Here is a 22,766-nt window from a genome sequence, read left to right as displayed (position 1 = left end):
AGTGTGGAGATTCCTTAAAGCAGGGGTCCCCAAACTTTTAACACAGGGGGCCAGTTCACTAGTTCACTGTCCCTCAGACCGTTGGAGGGCCGGACTATGCAAGGTGTGACACCCTTCACAGCCAGCGCTGCTGCCTCCACTATCCCAGACAGCGGTATACAGTGTCACAGGCCCAGCACCGCCTCCAGTGCTGTATACAGGGATGGCGGTGATCAGCCTGTGACACTGTATATACAGCATCCTGGACATCTGCAGCAGCGGTGGGCCTCTTCTGTGGAAAGCCCACTGCTGCATGTTTCCCCTATTATAAGACACCTCCTAAAAATAAGACAGCCCCAGTCTTTTGGGGGTAAAATTAATATAAGACAGGGTCTTAAAATAGGGGAAACACGGTGTGTAGTAATGGTGGGGGAGACTTTTGGGCAAAGGGAGGTTATAGGGGCCATTATGTTGTTGTACATTTGGGGGAGTATGGGAGCCATTGTACTGTGTAGTAATGGTTATAGTGCTTTGCTTTTCTTCCTACTTCTGCTGTTATTTCACACTGCTTCTGGTGATGTGGTGCACCGCAGCCGCAGACCAGACGTGCGTCACATGACACGCTTCTGGAGCCATGACGCGTGCGTCCCACATCACCGGAAGTAGTACTGTACGTGAGCCACGCCGCGCTTTGCGAATGAATCCTGTGCTCCTCTCACCGACCACCAATGAAAGAGGTGCCCCTTCCTGAAGTGCGGCAGGGGCCGGATAAATTGGTGTACATTAATCTTGCATCTAGAACCTTTGCTGAATTCTTTAAGGCTTAAAGAATTAAAAGTAGAACTATCATTTGATCCAGGAATCTCACTACTGGGTGTTTACCCAGAGGAAAAGAAGTTATTATTTGGAAAAGATACTTGCACATGCATGTTTATAGCAGCACAATTAATAATTGCAAAATCGTGGAACCAACCCAAATGCCCATCAAATGAGTGGATAAAGAAACTGTGGTATGTATATACACAATGGAATTCTACAGAGCCATAAAAAGAAATGGATTAACAGCATTTGCAGTGACCTGGATGAGACTGGAGACCATTATTCTAAGTGAAGTAACTCAGGAATGGAAAACCAAACATCCATATGTTCTCACTGATATGTGGGAGCTAAGCTATGAGGACACAAAGTCTCAAGAATGACATAAAGGACTTTGGGGACTTGGGGGGAAGAGTGGGAGGGAGGTGAGGGATAAAAGTCAATAAATATGGTACAGTGTACACTGCTCGGGTGATGGGTGCTCCAAAATCTCACAAATCACCACTGAAGAACTTACTCATATAATCAAATACAACCTGTACCCCAATAACTTATAGAAAAAAAAGAAGTATAAAGATCATTATTCTAGTCAGGAAATCAATCTTTCAAGCAGACCTTAGAAACATCTGTAGATGTCATTAATTAATATTCAATGCTGATGAGATTGTGGGAAATCCAGAATTCTCACACAATATTGGTAATAGAATAAATTGTTACAACTCTTTAAAAGACAGGTTTTAAGAGTCATCAGATTTTTCATGAATTTACCTGAATATCTCTGACAATTTACAATGAAAACAAAAGGAAAATTTATTTGTGTAAGAATGTTATTTATCCTTTTTTAATGAGAAAAAATGGAAAACAGTCTAAACACTGAATTACAGTTTTGAAATCTCAATAGACTATTTTAGAGCTATTAAAGTTATCATAATGACTATAGCAATATAAATGCTTTTGTTATTTTGAATAAAAGCATTTTTGAATAAATGCTCTTGTTACTTTAAAAAGCTTCATGCTGGGATTACAATTATGTTAAAAAGTGTATATTTACATAAAAAGTGTGTATTTTTAAAATAATAAATACCAAAAATGCAACTGGAGTTTCTACCCTTTAATGATTTCTGATACTGAAAAAAATGTTTAGTACAAAGTAGTTTGTTTGTTGTTTTTTTTTTTTTTTTTTTTTTTTTTGAGATGGTGTCTTGTTCTGTTGCCCAGGGTAGAGTACAGTGGCACAATCTTGGCTCACTGAAACCTCTGCCTCCTGCATTCAAGTAATTCTCCTGCCTCAGCCTCCTGAGTAGCTGGGATTACAGGTGCACACCACCATGCCCAGCTAATTTTTGTATTTTTGTTAGTAGAGATGGAGTTTCACCATGTTGGCCAGACTGGTCTCGAACTCCTGACCTTGTGATCTGCCCACCTTGGCCTCCCAAAGTGCTGGGATTACAGGCATGATCCACCATGCCCAGCCAGTACAAAGTAGTTTTAATCAAACAAACATTGCACAAGACATTTAATTTTAAATAAAATTTTTAAAAACACATCTCAAAATGTTACATACCTTTGGATATACTTCAAATATGGTGTATAGTCTATTACAGCAGGAAAGCTGCCATCCAGTCCCTCTCCCTTTAGGCAGAAACTAATACAACAGAAAATAAATATTTCATATTAATACATAAAATTTTAAACCAAAGTTAAGTTTTACGAAAAATCTCTTGCTAGAGATGTTTCTCTCATCAAACTGCAAGTGAATTTTTTGTTCACAATTTAATTATTACTTGTCACAAATAAATGCCTGAATAAAATATTCTACCTTCAATACCAGTGACAAGGCATTGTACAAATTAATATACTGTCAATGGGTTACATTAAATCAACTGTTAACATTCTTATCCCATTTTTTTTTTTTTTTTTTTTTTTTGAGATAGAGTCTTGCTCTCTGTCACTCAGGCTTGAGTGCAGTGGCACAATCTCAGCTCACTGTAGCCTCTGCCTCCCGGGTTTCAGTGATTCTCCTTCCTCAGCCTCCTAGGTAGCCGGGTATACAGGTGCCTGCTGCCACGCCCAGCTGATTTTTGTATTTTTAGTAGAGACAGGGTTTCGCCACGTTGGTCAGGCTGGTCTCAAACTCCTGACCTCAGGTGATCTGCCTGCCTTGGCCTCCCAAAGCGCTCGGATTACAGATGTGAGCCACATTGTCTCGCCAGTTTTTTTTAAACGATAAAACAGCAGACAAATGAACAAAAAAAAGCCTGTAGAACATTTAGACAGAGCCAGTGACATGCGATATAAAAAGTTAACATCCATAAAGGAATCAAAAAGACAATCTTCATATTCCATCTATCATGTTCATCCTCAACAATTAAGCTAATTAACCTAATACTAGCTTATTAAATCTTAATACAGTTAGACTTATAAAATGACAAATGTTTAGAAAAGGGAGTCCTTTACTAAAAAAAATAACTTCAGTGAAAATGAGCAGCATTAATTTATCAAGACCTAAAAGTAGAATTTCACTTTTCTTACACTTACTTTGTTAATATTCCTGAATTTTTAAATGTTATATTTCAATAAAAATAAAATATTTCCTTCATTCCTTGTGTTTGCATTTCCTTATAGACAAACCTTTTACTTTTAATACAATGTAAAATCTGGGATCAATTAAAGAAATGCAAAAAACGTGTCTATAAATCGAAAAATAACTTATACTACCCATTTTTAGCACTTGTTATCTGAGTGTGGAACCAGTTTGTCTTGCTGATAATAAAAGCAAATTTTAACAACATTATTTGGTATTCTCGATACATAACATAAGAGACATAAGATACCCAAGATAGCCTGTCAGGATATATTTTATCTTAACACATGAGATAATGAGAATCTTTCTGGCTTTGAAACTACTTTTAGTCTATTTCTTTTCATTTTAAAGCAGTAGCTGAAAAATACTAACAGATAAGATTCAAAGTCTTCTTTCATTGGGGAAGGGGAGTGTTGAGGAATGAGATATAATCTAAGCTTTCTTTTTATTCAAGCTACAGAGCAAGCCTGTCAATTCGTTAAGTTTCAGGTAGTCTCTTTTCTGAGAGGAAACCCATTTAGAAAACAAACTGATGTCATTTGAGAGAGAACAACATGAATCAAATACCAATATCCAGCTGTGTGCTTTACTTAGAAAACTGAAAGAAAAAAATCATAAGTAGAAATTATTAAGATGTAGAATTTAAAAACTGAGTGCATTTAGTTATATTAAATACCTGAAATCAATAGCATTGAGTCCTAGCAGCATGCCAGCAAGCATATTTGCTTCTTCACCCAAGACAATTGCTCCATCTTCATAAAATCTCCTAAAAAATGAAATAGGTGAATATATAAAATGTTAAAAACAAATGGAAGTTGGATGGAGAGAAATCATTTAGGACCCAAACTATTGTAGGAAGAGCTAAATTTTGTTTAATTGATATTTAAACAAAACATATTTCCATAACTTAAGTTTTAAAGATATTTAGACCAAAATAAAGAGACAAAAGAAAAAAAAAAAGAAACCCTGAAGAAACCAAAACTTGCCAATATAACAAAAATAATTCTGCTTCCAACTCTCCTAAAAGGAATCCCCAAAGTGACTTTTTCAACGAGCCTAGAGTGCCAGCATTTTTCTTTAATAGTGAAGCAATATAAAGTGAAAGGCGGCAAATTAACAGTTATTTGTACTGATCTATTTTCAAAACTAAGTAGACTTGAGTTCTAATAAATAAAAATAATTTCTGTTTTTCTATAATTCCAAAGGTTATTGACTAGATTAAGCACTTGGGAGGTGCACTCATTAGTAATTTATGCTAATCTTAATAGTGGAATCCTAATAAAGCAGATGGGCTACCAAAGTGGTTGTATATGAAAAAGAAAGTATTCATTATCTCCTTGACAAAAACGGGAATGTGAATGTATCTTTGCTAATTCCTGTAAAGCCTTCTGTTTTGGTTATCATTAATTTTTAAAATATTTTCAAAAGAAAAATCATGTGTGTCTAAGTTATTTTTCTAAAAAAGAATGTAAAATCATTTAGTCTACTTCTTTTTAAATGTAGTAGTATGTTTATATAGTAATTTATATCAGTAACCGGGGATGATTACACTGCTATGTCTATTTGTACTATATATAAGACAGTGAATACCACTCTGTACCATCCCACTAAATAAAATGAAGCATTTTAGTAAAGGTCTTGCTCTTTTCAGTATTTCTGAGTTTATAAATTCTGCAAAAAATGTAATATGCTCATAATCTTACCACCTATTTTGAACTGTTGTTCACAGCTTACCAAGTACTTTAACAAACATTATTTGATACTTGCAAAAAAAAAAAAAACCCTAAATTAAATGCAGATGAAATCATCATTAGTTTCAAATTTACCATCAAGAAAAGTATAACATTAAAACAATTTGCACGAGCTCATGTTAAATGAATTGCTTAAGAAAGTCAACCAATTCTTCCTTCTTTAAGTCCTATAACTTCTATTAAACCTACTTTTTGTAAAACGAAAATATGTAAAAAGAACTTAACATATGGTATGGTTCATAAGGTATATTAAATGAATAAAAAGTATAAAACAGAAAAAATAGACAACTATTTACTCTCTGACAGATGTAAGGCTGGAAACAAATACGGTGGGGAGACTAGCTTGGAATAAATGTTTTCTGTTTCCTTGGACTTACTAAAATTGTTTTTAATGTTTATATAAAAGGAGAAAAACTAAAACTTCCAGCCTAACAAAGATTAGTAAAATAAACGGAAGAATTTTTTACATCTTTACTGAGGTGTTTTGCAGAAATATATTTGTCTAAATATATTTATTTAGATAATATAAATATTTATTTATTTATATTAACTTATTTATTTAGATAGTATAAATATATTTATTTAGACAAATACATATGTCTGAGACCTTGTCCCTGGTTCAATAGTTAAGTTGGCTACTGGCAGATTATATTATTAACTCCTGGAAGAACTATGCTTCTAATAGTTTCAGACCATTACATTCTAAGAGACATACGAATTTAGAAAAAAATTCTGTTTTCTGATACTCATTATCAGAAATAACTCATTATTCCTAGTACTTCCTGTATAAGAAAAGGTCTACTTTTTTTTTTCCTCATCTTCAACCCATCATTGTTTAAAAAATACATTCTAAAATCAGCTCCAAACTATTCTTTCTTGCTTTCTAACGTCACCCTTGTATTAGGGAGTACTGAAGAACACCACATCAAAAAATTAACTAGTTTGAGATATATTTTAAAATCTAAAGATCTTTTATATGTGTGTTCATACAGTAACATTTTAATGAGTTTTTGGCTTTAGTTTTACTCCTTAGTAAATAAGTAAATTTTCTAAACTAATGATTTAAGCTAAGTAAAATGCCTGCTATATGTAAAATCAGTAATTCCACTGAGAAAAAAACATATCTTAAGCATAAGGCCTGATTTACTGTAACAGCAACAGAGTAAAGGAAAAATGGAAGAGGAAAGGCTAGTTAAGAGGACTGCCCATTATATGCTGAACTTTAAAATTATTAGTTCTGGTTAAGAAAAGAATTATGTTTTAGAAAATGTACTTCTCAAAACTGAAAATGTACTTCTAAGTTTGAGATAATATATTTTAAAATAATTCAGTATTTAGAAAACTGAACTGATCTGAGAAGACTATATTTTTATTTAATCAAAGACTTCATGTGTATGAAAGAGGTAGATGTCTTGAAAAATTAATTTATTCTCTTATACAAACTAATATACTAATAATTTGACTAAAAGTCTGATTCCTGTGGTCAGTACTTTCAAAGATTCCAAAAGATTGTAAAATTTCAACCCTTTCATTTTACCTCACTGAAAAATTAGAACATTAATCTTTACTTACATAACCAAGGTTATACAATAAATGAGCTATGAGTAAAGCCAGAGATGACTAATCCAATAATAGTCAGGTATATACTAAAAAAAAAAATTCCCTTTTTTTAGTTAAAAATACTTTTTGATCTAAAGAAAATATTTTTATGCCAGGCCTGGTGGCTTATGCCTGTAATCCCAGAACTCTTGGAGGCTGTAACAGGCAGATCCTTTGAGCAACAGGAGTTAGAAATCAGCCCGGGCAACATGGCTACAAAAAATTTAAAAAATTAGCTGGATCTGGTGGCCCTTGCTTGCAGTCCCAGCTACTTGGGAGACTGAGGTGGAGAGACTGAGGTGGAAAGATTGCTTGAGTCAGGCAGAGGTTGCAGTGAGCTGAGATGGCCCCACTGCACTCCAGCCTGGGTGACAGAGCAAAACCCTTTCTAAATATATATATATACATACACACATTCACACACACACACACATACACACACACACACACACAGAGAGAGAGAGAGAGAGAGAGAGAGACAGAGAGAGACAGAGAGAGACAGAGAGAGAGAAAGAGACAGAGAGAGAGAGAGAGAGAGAGAGAGAGAGAGAATCTAACCAAAATATTGTACTGCTTACTTTCAACATATTATAAATATTGAAAGTACCAAAGTAAAAAATATATCTGAAACTTCCATTTAAAGATTTATATTCTAAAGACTATATCATTAAATATAATTTTACATTTCAGAAATGTGGAAAAATTACAAGCAACTATTTGATATTACTGTGATCTGGGAAAAAAACCTTCCTGATCTTATTAGGTATTCCACCCTTACCAAGCATGTATACGTTGATTAGAAAAGTATTAGTGACTAGAAATGTATTTAAAATAATGTCCTTATAAGAATATGCTTTTCTTTTACCACACATAATTTAACTCTAATTGAAATACATTCCTATAACGCCACCTTAGTGTCCATTCTGTAAGAATACTTTAAGGCATTTTAAGTAGTTCAATAACAAATACCCTTTGGATGTGATCTAAGGTGAACAATAAATACAAATTATGCTGATAATACCTAATGTCATGTTTCAAATTTTCCTTTTGTGGGAGTCAGAGGTTATTCTATGCACTTGAAAGTGCAATATTAAAATATGAGAAAACTTGTCTTATAAGCCAAAGAAATTTCATTATTGGCGTGCTTGTTCTCTTCCCCAATTTAATGTAAGAAACTACTAGGAGGGGATATAAGAAAATTATCCCTCATGACATGTAAGACAGATTCTTGCATTATAAATAGATGTCATATTCAAAGTCAAATTGAACAAAAATGAAAAACTGGTGAAAAAGTCAACTTCCAAAGGTCTTTCCAAGAATGTGAGATTCAGTAATTATTTTAATCAACAAATACATATCAAATTCCTCTTATGTGACAGGAACTGTGCTAGGTACTATACTTACAATGGTAAATAAGTTAGATTTAGATCCTCTCTATGGAGCATATAGTCTAGGGGAATAGAAAAGCAAGAAACAAGAGAAAAAGATAATTACAGATGATGATAAATATAAAGTAAATAAACAGGTTGTTGAAGTAGAGATAAACGGAAGGAAGGCCCAGTTTTGGAAAGTCATTAAGTAAGGCATTCTCAAGTGTTTAACCTGACACCCTAGCTCACAGAAGTCCAATCACACAGGGATCCATAGGCCATATAACACTAATAATAATAATGAACACTCACTGAGTGGCATAGTAATAACTTTATATGAATCATCTTCTTAACTTTGCTACTATTATTCTCCAGAGAGATTAAGCAATTTGCTCAAGATAGACGCAGCTAGAGTAGGGAAGCCAGGATTTGACTCCAGGAAACGTGACAGCAACAGAGCCTTCTGGTTAGTGCAATAAGGTATCATTTCAATGTTTTAAGTGGGAGTTGACATAATCTCTTTACTTTTAAGGTAAATAAGTAGATTCAAAATAGATTTTGGAGGCAGGATCAATAAGACCTGTTTATGGATTGATTGCAGGGTATGAGGGGAACAAGGAATCAGGTATGATTTTTGGATTCTCAATCAACTATGTAGGTAGGCAGTGATATCATTTGCTAAGTAGGGGTGAACAGAGTTACAGGGGAAAAATCAGTATATCTGAACTATCTAGCTAGAGGTTTAAATGTGGTATCATGATCATATAGATGGTATTTCAAACCAGGGAATGGATGAAACTCCAGAAAGAGAGAAAAGAGAGAAAAATGAACAGAGGAAAAACAGCAAACAATGTAGGACTGAGCCCAGAGAATACGGATAGTCAGATGTTGTTAAGTGGAAAAGATGACAGAACAAGAGACAGAGCAATTAAGGAAAAGCCATGGAATGTTGTGTAATTTAAGAGTGAAGAGATTTTTCAAGAATGAAGAAGTAGTCAACTTATACTGGGAGTAGCTGGGCAATGGAGTACAATGTCAACAGAGAAACATCCATTACATTGGGTAGCTTGGAGATTATCAGTATTCTTTTAAAAATTCTTGGTGGAGTGGTGAGGGGCAGAAGCCAGACAAGAGTGGATAAGAGGGTGACTCTAAAATAAGAAAATGATGACAGTGTGAAGAAGTGCTTTGGAGAAGTCTGGTGATGAAGCAGAATTAGGAAATGAGCAGTAGCAGAGGGGACTATAGGTTCAATGGAGAATATTTTTCTTTTTAAGGTAGGAGGTATGAGCAAATGTTCTGTAAGGCTGGGATTGATCCAGCAGTAGTAAAGAGATTGAAGATGAGGAGACAGAGATTTGGTAACTAAAGGAAGAGGGGAATCATATGCTATCTGGTCTTTTGTGACTGGCTTTTTTGCTCAGCTTAGCAGATTTTCAAGGTTCATTCGTGCGGCAGCATGGATCAATACTTCATTTCTTTTTTATGGCCGAATAATATCCCACTATATGGATATAGCCACACATACACTTAGGAGTCATGAGCTGGGTCATATGGTAACTCTATGTTTAACCTTTTGAAAAATTGCCAGACTCTTTTCAAAGTGGCTGCACAATGTTCTTTTCCTACCAGCAACACATAGGAGATTCAGTTTTTCAAAATCCTCACTAAGATTTGTTATTAAGTGATTTTTTGAACATACCCATCCTAGTTAGTATGCAGTGATATTTCATTGTGGTTTTGCATTTCCCATGGCTAATGTTGTCAAGCAACATTTTAGTGTTTATTAGACATCTGTATATCTTCTTTGGATAAGTGTCTATTCAGATTCATTGCCCGTTTTTAAATGAATTGTCTTTTTATTACTGAGTTGTAAAAGTTCTTTATATACATTGTAGATACAAAACCCTTATCACAGAGGTCCCCAACTCCTGGGCCATGAACCAGTACCTGTCCATGGCCTATTAGGAACTGGAGCCGCACAGCAGAAGGTGAGTGGTGGGCCAGTGCACACTATCATCTGAGCTCTGCCTCCTGTCTATCAGGCATTAGATTCTCATAGGAGTAAGAACTCTATTGTGAACTGTACATGTGAAGGATCTAGGTTGCATGCTCCTTATGACACTCTAATTAATGCCTGATGATCTGAGGTGGAACAGTTTCATCTTGAAACCTGCCCAGCCACCAAGGTCTGTGGAAACACTGTATTCCACAAAACCAGTCCCTGGTGCAAAAAAGGTTGAGGACCACTGCCTTATCAAATAATGATCTGTAAAAATTGTCTCCCATTCTGTTGGTCATCTTTTCACCTTCTTCATGGTGTCCTTGCACAAAGTTTTAATTTTTATTATGTTCATTATATCTTTTTTCTGTTGTTCTTTTTACATTTGGTATCATACTTAGGAAACTATCATCTAATCCAAACATAGATTTACATCTATGTTTTCTTCTAAGGGTTTTACATTTAAGTCTGATTAATTTGGAGTTTTTGTATGTGCTGTGAGGTAGCAGTTCACAAGCACCTTTTAATAATGTTTACCTTCTATCTTAATAATGTAAAACTTTAACACGTATTTGATTCCAAAATGCATTCTTATCTCTTAAAAGATTTTGGTTACTAATTACTATTCTGTCTACTTTTCTATAATTGATAAAAGTGTTTGTCAACTCATTTTTTCTTTGTGACAGATCAGTAATTTACAATATTTTATACTTTACTCCTTCCTTCAAATGTGCTAAAACATTGTGAAAATTAACATTTCTTTGGAACACAGCTTTTTTATTATAAATTACTGTGATATAATTGCAAAGTAAAAAAATGAGTTTCCATAAAGCGAATTTATCTTTACTCTTTTCCATAATTATTACTTCAAATTATTGTTAAATTTTCAATTTTGTTTGGAATATCACGCGGGTATTTTTAACTTAAATTTGCTAATTAATTTTTAGTCTGTGGGTAAAGAGAAACCAAAAATTGAACAAGTTAATTCAGGTTTTACTTCACTTCTTATTTGAAGGTCTTCCCAGTAACCTACTAAAACAAGTCTCTCTCTCCTTTTTTTTTTTTTTTTTTTAGCTTAGATTCTAATCATCACTCTGCCAACTTCCCAACTCTGGCTATTTTCCAATTATAACCCAATCCCTAAGCCATGTAAGGCTTCACAGTTTTTGTTTGTTTTTTCAACTGCTCATTAAGATGTCCTACACCTTAGCAAAAGGATCACATGAATTTCCTCAGTGCTTTGGAGCATAGTCATGCGCTCAAAATTTATTTTATCTCTACTCCCACCTTTCCTCCACCCAAATTTATCCTTGGGTTTTCACTGATTAGTGCTTTCAAGCCTGCTTGCCTGCCTTAGTTCATGTAGCTCCTCCTCCGGTACTGGGGTAAACACCTGTATTACCATTTTAAAGGCTATCATTATGATGAGTAGAACATGAAGAGACTTACTTTATTTTGATAGTCTCTAGATTCCTAAAGATTAGAGAAAATTTCTCATTCTTCTAGGAGTACTTACTTCAGGAAGAATCCAGATAAAAGGTAAGGTACAAATACTCTTTCTAATTGTTTGTTTGTATTTTACAAATCTAATCTTATGAATATATTTGTCTTGACTAGAAGTTTGCAATCAAATTTAATTGAAATTAAGAAGTTTCCTTGGTTTCATCTCAGTAAAAAAAAATAGTATAAATAGGGGAAAAAAAGATTTTTTCTCCACATTTTTTAGTTAACTTGTAAGATAAAAACTCTGAAGTAAATCCCTACTTCCTTTCTTAAGAGCTACAAAGCCATTGTATTCACATTTAAATCCTATTATTCAATAAATGTGTATGTATAGATACATATATAGGAACATTGTACAGTAAGCCTTGTTTCTGTTTGAAGAGTGTATGTTTATGTATTGTTACAAGAATATTTTTACTTCATGTACTTTTTTAGAGCTGAATCATTTCCTTTCTATGAAAAAGCATGGTTAACACTTAAGAATAAGGCAGAAAGCATCTCCCTTTAAATATTTAAACTACTTTTTCTAAAAATAATCTATTCAAGAATTCTTTCTACCCCTCCTGATCATTTAAACTTAGAAACAAGACTAACAATTTAGAGAGATTATTAATGATTTAATTTTAATTTGGAAAAGACTATCATAACTTTGATTCAGTATGGTAATTGCATAGGAAATGACTACTACGCAAACGATTTTGATTTCATTAATACAGGATTTTTAGATTTGAGTTACTAGATTCTGATACTATTCTTTGATTTCATTTTCAAAGCCTTAGTATCCTCAATACTTAATATCTTTCATAATGAAACTTAGTACTAATGATAAACAATTGTTTTACATTATAAAGTGAATTTCAAATATCTTAGAGTTTATCATTATCTCACTATCTTTAGAAATATCTCAAGAGTGTCATGTTGCTTGAAAATAATTCATTAAGTATATATCAGATTTACTTTATGCAAATATTTCTTTTAGCTAAAAGTCTTTCTATCCTGGTCCAACTTATAATTATGACAATTCTTTGTATCTCAAAATTAAAAGTTTACAATTATATTACCAATAAAGATAGAGGCAACTAAATGAAGATACTTAATTAGTACCAGCTAGTTAATTGAAAGAATGTGCATAATTAATGCCCAGATTTTCTCAAAATCCAGAATGTCAAACACTGCATTAGGATATGGAAGTTAGCCGGGTGCAGCGGCTCATGCCTGTAATCCAGCACTTTGGGAGGCTGAGGCGGGCGGATCACCTGAGGTCAGAAGTTCGAGGATAGGGAAGTTAAGATCTCAAAAATGGGACTTGTTTGTGCTTATGTTTTTCTTTCGAAAGTAGTTCATAGTTGTAAGCATTTCCTTTTCTTTCAGAAATATGATTAATGAGATTGTAAAAAGAACGGTAATTTAGAAATATTTCAGGCAGCTTCGCCCAGTAGAACCTATTGTGATGAGGAAAACACTCTAAATTTGTCCAGTTGTATAACCATTAGCTACATGTAGCCATGGGATATCTGAAATGTGATATAGTATTTAATAAGCTAAATTTGTAATTTTATGTGATAGTAATTTTAATTTACATATGGCTTGTGTTAGTGGCTACTACACTAAACAGTTTAAGTTATTAAAATTATTAAACCTTTTCTTTTACAAATACTTTTGATATGGAGAAAAGTGGCTTCTTCAACAGCTACAAATAAAGATCAGCAGATGAGCACTAATTAGGAATGACTGTTGTCCTAATATGTACCTTTTTTCTACCATCATAAAAAATTAACAAAGTCCTATTTTTCACATGGCACAGGATGTCTTTATACAATCCAAGAAAAACAATGGTTTAGATTGTCCTAAAAAGACAAGCAATCATTAATGATACATATGAATTAAAGAAGTAAAAGTATTAATTTATATTATTTGAAGGCAAAAACATAAGCAAACATTGTGGTGGTGAAAAGAGAAGAGATTCTATTGAAATTTCATAGTTAAATCTTCAAATCCATCAGGGAACAGTCTATGGGGTGAATGAAGCTTCAAGAGTTGAAAGAGTATGAATCAGAAATTATTTAGAGAAAGGATATTCCCGGCATACTGTACATCTTTTTACAGAAAGGTAGATAGATGTTTAATTGACAAATTACATTTTCCTAAGAAGACAGTAGATTTATCAGAGGAGTAAGAAAAGGAGGAAATAAAATGATTGAGGACTTTAGAAGTTGATTCTTCATCCTATTCTGATTTCTAAGTTTTTAGATGATTCTTTCAAATATATATTAGAGAATTAAAAGGACTTTTAAACCTGGTTGTTTTGAAGTCTCTCAGAGCTGTAGAGATGTATTCAGATAAATGTTTTTCCATGAGTGCTACTCTGATCCAGGCTCTACCCTAAAAGGAAGAAGAAAGAATCAAATATAAAAAAAATTTAAAAAAAATATTTTGCCACTGTGCCATCAAAAATATAAATATTTTAATATGTAAAGAACAGCCATTCAAAATATACATTTGATAATGACTAGGAAAAATATTTAAGTAGATAAAAATAGGTAAATTTTGATTACCTACAGTATATACTTTGTTTCTCTGAAGATGTAGGGTACAGCATGTCAAACTAACTTTCTATCCTCTGAAGGGACAGAACATCAATACTGAGTTACCTGGGTTAGAGATTCTTTTGAATTACCTAATGTAATTATATAAGACAAAACTCTCTACTTCAAAACCCCACGTCAACATGCTAACTAAAATGAGCCCTCTTATAAATAATTAAAAACAGACTTCTCACTCATTAATAAAAATAATCAGTCTAACACTACTTAAGAAAATTTTCAATCCTATCCTTCCTGTGGGAGGTTTTATACAACTAGGAATAAAATTCAAATTTCACGATTTATCATGAAACCAAATCATGAGCTATTGAATTTGGTGCACCCAGAGAATTCTATAAACTATTATGAAATATTTAAGCTAGAAAAACAAATAACAACAACAAAAACAGAAGCCAATATAATCTAGCACAGAATCACAGAAACAGACAATTCTTACTAAATACAATTAATTTTCTTATGGACTTTCTATTTAGAATGACAGAATATAAGAATCATATTTGTAGTGAAAATTTTATAATTCAATTTTTTCATTTTCACTCAACTCACAAATCTCCAAAAAACTTCATCGAGACAATACATACAAAATCAAAACACTGCAATGGCAGTTGCAAATAAAGGTGATGCTAATCAATGTATGTGATTGTCAACTACCAGAACAGGGAAAAAAAAACGTACTCTAGAAACACCTACAAGTCTAGTGAATGCACCAAACTCTTAGATATGAAAGGTCACGAAGGAGTCAATCTAGGCAGTGGTTAAAATCTGTCAGACTAGAGGCAGCAGTACTACTACTGGGAAGAAAATGAATGATATTGGTGTGTTTAGCATGCCAGTCAATTTGCCTACCAAGCTCAACATCCCTTTTAGCTTGCCCTGTGCTCAGTCCATTGTCCATTCTGAGTAAGCCTAGGGGAACGTACAGTTAGCTGTGGCTGACTGCAACAGAGGAAGGAAGAGGCAAGTCACTGGCTGGCCAGTAGTCTCAAAATTCTCTCTTGAAATTTTATCTAAAAGACACAGAAACTAGTAGTGGTGTCTTGAATCAAAAGGCTACAATTTCACCAATGAAGTCAGGAAAGTTGCTCTCCAGAGAAAATTCAGCACAGGAGACTATGCTGTTACTAGATAAGAAACGCAGGGAAAGTCTTCCTTCCTGATTTATTAATTTCAGTCCATACAAAACTGAGCTGTGTTTAGTTTCCTGTATTTGAATGTGTATGGAATTCTGTTACATAGTGAGGATAAGTTGTGCTAATTTTAACAGTTTCTTTTATTTAACAAAGGAACTTTTACTACAACAGAAGATAAACAGACTTATAAAGGTTGTTTGGGCCAAGAAGCAGAACAACTAAAAACAAGGTTTAGGAATTTAGACCTTTTCAGTTTATAATGGTGATCCATAAAATGAAGATTTATGAAAAAATAAATAAGTAAAAGTAGTCAACATTTAAAAATATAATTAATATGTCCTAAGCCCTGTTTTAAGAGCTTTATATACATTAAGAAGATAAGTAATCCTCCCAATAATTTACATTACAATACTATCCATACTTTATGCAGAAATGAAAAACAATACAATTAGAAGGGAAGAAATTCGTTTTCTCACTACCAAACTGACCAACCTAATTATGTTAATGCCTATATACTCTACCTTCTTTCCTGTTTCAGGGGATGAGCTGTCAGCATTTAAAAGAGTTAAAAAAACAAAAAAAGGAGCACAGAGTGGGAAAAGATATTTAAATTATAAATATCTGACAGACAACTCTTACCCATAAAATACAATGAATTCTTAAAAACCCATAAGAAAAAGACAATTTAAAAATGTGCCTGCAATGGGATGATTTTTAACTATAGATTACATTTCTTTAGCAAGTATCAGATATTCAGATGTTTCCATCCTTTTTGTGTTAGTTTTGGTGAGTAATTTTTTAAAAGAATTTTACCATTTCTTATACATTTTCAAATTGATATAATTGATTTGAAGTTATTCATAATATCCTCTTAGAATTTTTAATGTCTGTGAGGTATACAGGGTTGGCCTCTTCCTCATTCATTGTTCTGTTAATTTATATTATCTTTTGATCTTCTTGAATAGTTTTGCTAGAAGATTATCAATTGCATTAATCTTTTTAAAAACACTTTTAGTTTGATTTTCTTCAATTGTATATTTGTTTCAATTTTATTGAATTTTTACTGTTTTTTCCCTTCTACTTTGAGTTTAATGCATTTTTTTTTTTTTTTTTTTTTGAGACGGAGTTTCGCTCTTGTTACCCAGGCTGGAGTGCAATGGCTCTATCCGGCTCACCGCAACCTCTGCCTCCTGGGTTCAGGCAATTCTCCCGCCTCAGCCTCCTAAGTAGCTCGGATTACAGGCACATGCCACCATGCCCGGCTAATTTTTTTGTATTTTTAGTAGAGACGGGGTTTCACCATGTTGACCAGGACGGTCTCAATCTCTTGACCTCGTGATCCACCTGCCTCAGCCTCCCAAAGTGCTGGGATTACAGGCTTGAGCCACCGCACCCGGCCTAATGCATTTTTTATAGCTTCTTGAGATGAAAGTCTTTCTTTTTTTTTTTTTCAAGTAGCTCCCCCACTGCACTGAGAATAACATCTGAACTTTTAATCATGGCTTTATCTTGTATTCTGCACTTTGCTTTATCTTGTATTCTGAACTTTCAAGTAGCTCCCCCACTGCACTGAGAATAACATCTGAACTTTTAATCATGGCTTTATCTTGTATTCTGCACTTTGCTTACCCTGATCACCAATTTCCAGCCTTTATTCTTTTTTAAAATACGCAAAAGCCTATTTAAGCCTATTCCTCTAAGCAGAAGTTTTTGTATGTTGTATTTTCATGATCAGTACTTTCCAAATATTTTTCAATCTCAATTGTGATTTCTTTTTCATCCGTGAGTTATTTAGAAGTCCTCCTCAATTTCACTCATATAAACATTTTCTAGTTATTTTTCCTTGTTTATTTTTGATTCTAGCTTAACTCCACTGTGGTTAGAGAACATACTTTATATAATTTCAATCCTCTGAAATTCAGTGAGATGAATTATGGCTCAGAAAATGGTTAATTTAATTCCTCTGTGTGTATAAGAAGAACGTATATTTTGTGTTTTATTTGATTTTGCTTTTTGATTTCTTTCTTTCTTTTTGAGACAGGGTCTTGCTTTATCACCCAGGCTAGAGTGCAGTGGTGCAATCTCAGCTCACTGCAACCTCTGCCTCACAAGCTCAAGTGATTCTCCTACCTCAGCCTCCCGAATAGCTGGGACTACAGTACAGCCTGGCTAATTTTTGTTTTTTTTTTTGTAGAGACTGGATTTCACCATGTTGCCCAGACTGGTCTTGAAATCCTGAGCTCAAGTGATCTGCCCACCTTGGCCTCCCAAAGTGCTGGGATTATAGGTGTGACACATCACACCTGGGCTTTGAATATTCCAATAATCTAATAATTTTATGTATTTTGTTTCTCTAGTAATATTCATATTTATTTACATTTTCTTGAACCTATTATAATTGCTTAAAAGTCCATAATCTCTATCAACTATAGGTTAGTTTCAATTGTCTTTTTTATTCTTCTTCATTTGTCAATCATGTTTCTTTACATGTGTGATTTTTTATTATATACTCGATTTTTTATTGTATACTGGACATTCTGTATGAAAATTTATAGCAACTCTGAGGCTACCTTTCTCCAGAGTAGATTTTTCTTTTGGCAGTTAGTCAGAGTACTAGAAAATCACCTCGCACAATTTAGGGCACTGCTTTTAGGTCTTTTTTTGCATTAATCTTTAGAATTTCCCTTACTCCAAGGGAATAGTCTTTCAGGGGTCTCAAGTAAAAACCTGGGTGTTTACAGTTCCCTTTCACCTTGTTTGCCTTTGATCTCTAACCTCTATCTCTCCAGAACTAGACTGAAATCGTCAATCAGCTCTTTTACCTCCTCCCTGCTGCTTTCAGCTTTGTTTATGGGACTTTGCTTTGATCTACAGATGACTTAGAATTGGCAATGACCTCATAGGAAAACTGCATGCACAACTCCAGGAACATTTGTCTGTTGTTCACTGGCAGTTCCAAGCTCCAACTTCTGTTTGTCTAGCCCAGGGAAATAAAAATCCCCCACCTCCGCCACTTTCTGCTTAGTCTCTATACCTAGGATGTGAATAGACAAGTAACTTTAGGCTAAAGCCAAGATGGATGTGCGACTCAGCTCATGTACCATCCATCTCTCCAGGACTGTGGTCACTCAAGTTCTATGCCTTGGTTGTTCCCCTATGTCTTAAATTTGTTGCTTCATGTATTTTTCAACTTTTATAGTTGTTCTCAATAGCAGGTCCCTCTGATACAAGATATTCTGTTATCACTGGAACCAGAAACTGTTTTCTTACCTCTGGGATCATCTCCGTTTTATACTCTAATCACACCCTTCTAACTATTCTCTGCTTCTACTCCACTCCTCCCTTCTATTTATTCTCCATATAGCACCAAGTTTATCTCATAAAATGAAAATCAGATTATAGTATTCTATCACTTAAAAAAAAAAAAGAAAAAAGAAACTTTCAAGTAGCTCCCCCACTGCACTGAGAATAACATCTGAACTTTTAATCATGGCTTTATCTTGTATTCTGCACTTTCCTTACCCTGCTCAATAATTGCAAAGTAAATTTATTGGATGGACAGATGCATGGATATATGGATGGCTGATGTGCCTAGCCTATTCAGAAACTGTTCTAATTCAACAAAAGAAGGAATGTATAGGATAAGCAACCAGAAACCTAAGAAAGCCAAATTTAGCTAAAAACAAGAACTGCTACTAAAAACAAAGAAACTGGCTTGGGTGGGGGGGAGGACAATCCCTCACAAAATATGCAAGAAGACAGGAAGGGCTCAGGAACAATACAAAGCTCATATTTTGGGGCCAAGAAAAGAAAGCTCATATTTTGGGGCCCAGCAAGAAGGAGAAGGGATTCTTGAACTTGAAATCAGTTGGAATATCATGAAATGCCCAATGTAAATATCTGCAAGGTTAGTAACAGTAGTAACTAAAGATTCAACAGGGGGTGGTTTTTGTCAGAGATCATATAATATGCTTATAAGAGCATATGCCCCAAGAGCAGATGGGGAAGATGGGTGAGGAGTTCAGAAAAGAATGCGTTAAGTCAGTGCCTGCTGAGATAAAGTCATTTTTCCCAAGAGTGCTGATTCTAGTTCAATGTTAGGCTATGTTTAAGTCTTATGAAATAGGATAAACTAGTCACAGACTTAGTAGGGAAAGGAATGGTTAACATTTCTTTTTTTTTTTTTTTTTTTTTGAGACAGAGTCTTGCTCTCTCACCCAGGCTGCAGTGCAACGGTGTGATGTTGGCTCACTGCAACCTCCGCCTTCCAGGTTCAAGTGATTCTCCTGCCTCAGCCTCCCAAGTAGCTGGGATTGCAGGTGTGCAGGACTATGCCCAGCTAATTTTTTGTATTTTTAGTAGAGACAGGGTTTAGCCATGTTGCCCAGGCTGGTCTCAAACTGTTGACCTCAGGTGATCCACTCACCTCTGCCTCCCAAAGTGCTGGGATTACAGGTGTGAGCCATCGTGTCCATCCCACTGATCTTAACCTAGACAAAAGTATGAGACAGTTCATGGTGACAAGCTTCTACAATGTGAATCTAAGTGGTACAGTGGATTAGGACTGACAATTGTGATACAATTGTGATATAAATGTACTATCTGTATACTGTTCACCAGGCAAATTTAGTGCTTCAGTTCTGAAATATCTTTTCACGTGTGTCAAGGTTAAGATGACACTACGCTAGTAGTCATTCAAGATTGCAGCACTAAACCTCAATAAGCCTGCCATGTGAGGCATCTGTTTAAACCTTCAATCCAGACAAGTGGCAGATGTGACTTACTCAGTAGTTAAGTACTCTGCTCTTTTCATTGTAATGAATAAAGACAGAGCTAATCTTTGTCCACAGAATCTTCCCAGCATAACCAGGCAACTCATAGAATTCTCTTTCTCCACTAAATGGAATCTGTTTGAGGCCTGAGTAAAACAAAGATAAATACAGGATTTGGAATATCATTATTCTGTGGCATTTTGATACTGAACACCAATACTTTACAAAATAAATATTAACTCTCTGCTGGATAACATACTGCTGTGCAGTGATTAGTTCCAAGATCCTTGTTAAGAGAGTTGGTCAGCTGGGTTTGGGTTTCTTTGGTTCACCCAGGTCCAAATGCTACATTTCTAATGTTTGTTAACTTCTTACTTACTTTTTGTACTTTGGGATATGCTAGTTTTATAAATATATCCTCCTCTTTATGAAAAGTGTTTAGAATATACTGTTATGTTCCTCTCTCCTACTTTTGATTTGAAAATGCGAATGTTTATGTAGCATCTAGGATACCTTTTATAGATTTGACTAATTCAAACTACAGCTAATCTTTAACTTTAGCTTAAACCTTAGCCTAAAGAAACTTAGATATAATTATTAAGCCATAAAGAAAACATAAAAGGAAAATGGAGGCCAGGCATGGCAGCTCATGCTGGTAATCCCAGCACTTTGGGAGTCTGAGGTGGGCAGGTCACTTAAACTCAGGGATTTGAGACTAGTCTGGTCAATATGGTGAAACCCCATATCTACTAAAAATACAAAAATTAGCTGTGTGTGGTGGCACATGCCTGTAGTACCAGCTACTTAGGTGGCTGAGGCAGGAGAATTGCCTGAGCCCAGAGTTAGAGGTTGCAGTGAGCCAAGACTGTGCCATTGTACTCCAGCCTGGGCAAGAGAGCTAGATTCTGTCTCAAAAAAAGAGAAAAAAAGGAAAACTGATAAAACTCAACTAAGATGAAAAGGGGAATTCTCTGCACATTTTTAAAAGCTGTAGTTAGAAAACAAGAAAGTAAACAAATGAATAAAAAATTCAATAGTTTGAGGAAATACAGGTCAAAGGACAATAGTTGGAATGAAAAAGATATCGTTGATATATAATAAAAACAGGATTTAGTTATCTGAAGGAAAAATTTAATTAAAAAAGAAAATTTAACTATAATTAATTGAAAAATGAAAAACTTACTGGTTTAAAAACATGTGAGACAGAGAAGAAAACTGATTCAACCTACGAGTTGAAAGATAATTGAAGCAGGAAGTTCTTTGTTGCTACAAGCCCTTGGTTGAAGATTGGCCGGAGGGAGCACTGGCTTTAGAAAGTGAACTTTATAGTTATAGTCTCGAAAAGATGACAAAAATCATAGATTGTATGTATGTATCCAAAAACACACTTTCATATTAAGGAGATAAAAATGTTTTACCTGTATTTCTAATTATGTCGCTAAATTCAAACATGATAGATCTTGGTTTTTAAAACATATACTCAGTTTGTGCTTATAAAATATTTAATTTGAATATATTCTCATCAGTTTTGCTGAACAAAAATTTTCCAAAAGAAAAAAAGAATCCTAAATAAAAAAAATGTAAGAACAAAAAACTTGGAAATGATACTTTGGAAAGGTAATCATTGTATGTTTGGTTATTACACACACACACACATATATATATATATAATTTATAACTGAAATAATGATGTCTTCATCTTAAAACTGTAAACATCAATTTTCAATCTTTATTTTCTACTTAATGTTTCATTCTGTAATTTCTGAATGTCAAAATAGTAAAGAAAGCTACTCTGACAATTCAATAAAAATAAATACAACTACTACATTAACGCTGATACAGGCTGAGTATACCTTTTTGAAAATGCTTGGAACAAGAGTATTTCAGATTTTGAGTATTTTCTGATTTTGGAATATTTGCATTAAATGCTCTATTTAGCATTTCTTTGAACATTATGATGGTGCTCAAAAAGTTTTGGTTTTGGAATTATTTCATATTTCACATTTTCAGCTTGGGGATGCTCAGTCTGTTTGACTTAATAGATCAGACATTTTATAATCCTAAAAATTACTGAGGACTCCCATAGAAGTTTTACGTAGGTTATATGTATCAAATTGACTGTATCACAAGTCAAAACTTGAAACTAAAATATCAGGTAATTAAAAAAATAACAAGTTGGTCATGTTGACTCACGCCTGTAATCCAGCACTTTGGGAGGCTGCAGCAGAAAGATTGCTTGAAGCCAGGAGTTCTAGACCAGCCTGGGCAACAAAGAGAGACGCTATCTCTATGAAAAACGTTAAAAATTTGCCAGGTTGGTGGCATGCACCTGTAGTCCCAGCTACTCAGGAGGCTGAGGCTGAAGAATCACTTGAGCCTAGGAGTTCTAGACTGCAGTGAGCTATGCTAGTTCCACACTCCAACCTGGGCAAAAGAGCAAGACTCTGTCTCTAAAAAAAAAATATGTAGCAATAAACCCATTACATGTTAACATAAATAACACATTTTTATGAAAAGTAACTATTTTCCTAAACAAAAATATTAGTAAGAAAAGTATCTCTGTTTTACATTTTTTTTCTAATCTCTTTAGTGCCTGGCTTAATACAAGAGAATTAGACATCTGCTTCTGCATTCCATCTATTACAATGTGTTGTTTT

At 34.2% G+C, this 22,766-nt stretch overlaps 1 protein-coding gene across 4 annotated transcripts in view; it reads right to left on the bottom strand.

The window, feature by feature from the left end:
* RUNDC3B (RUN domain containing 3B) overlaps positions 1–22,766 on the bottom strand; it is a 170,641-nt gene that overhangs the window by 88,972 nt on the left and 58,903 nt on the right. For all 4 annotated transcript variants that reach the window (XM_074379359.1, XM_003921167.4, XM_003921168.4 and 1 more), the window contains exons 4-6: positions 13,901–13,986; positions 4,056–4,145; positions 2,360–2,440 (exon numbers count right to left, since the gene is read on the bottom strand). In XM_074379359.1, the coding sequence (XP_074235460.1) occupies positions 2,360–2,440; positions 4,056–4,145; positions 13,901–13,986 (257 nt within the window). The remainder of the gene's footprint in view (positions 1–2,359; positions 2,441–4,055; positions 4,146–13,900; positions 13,987–22,766) is intronic.

This window comes from Saimiri boliviensis, chromosome 10, assembly GCF_048565385.1.
Source record: "Saimiri boliviensis isolate mSaiBol1 chromosome 10, mSaiBol1.pri, whole genome shotgun sequence".
NCBI lineage: Eukaryota > Metazoa > Chordata > Mammalia > Primates > Cebidae > Saimiri > Saimiri boliviensis.
Note: the sequence above shows the minus strand (reverse complement) of the source record. Positions and strands in the feature narration are given on the sequence as shown.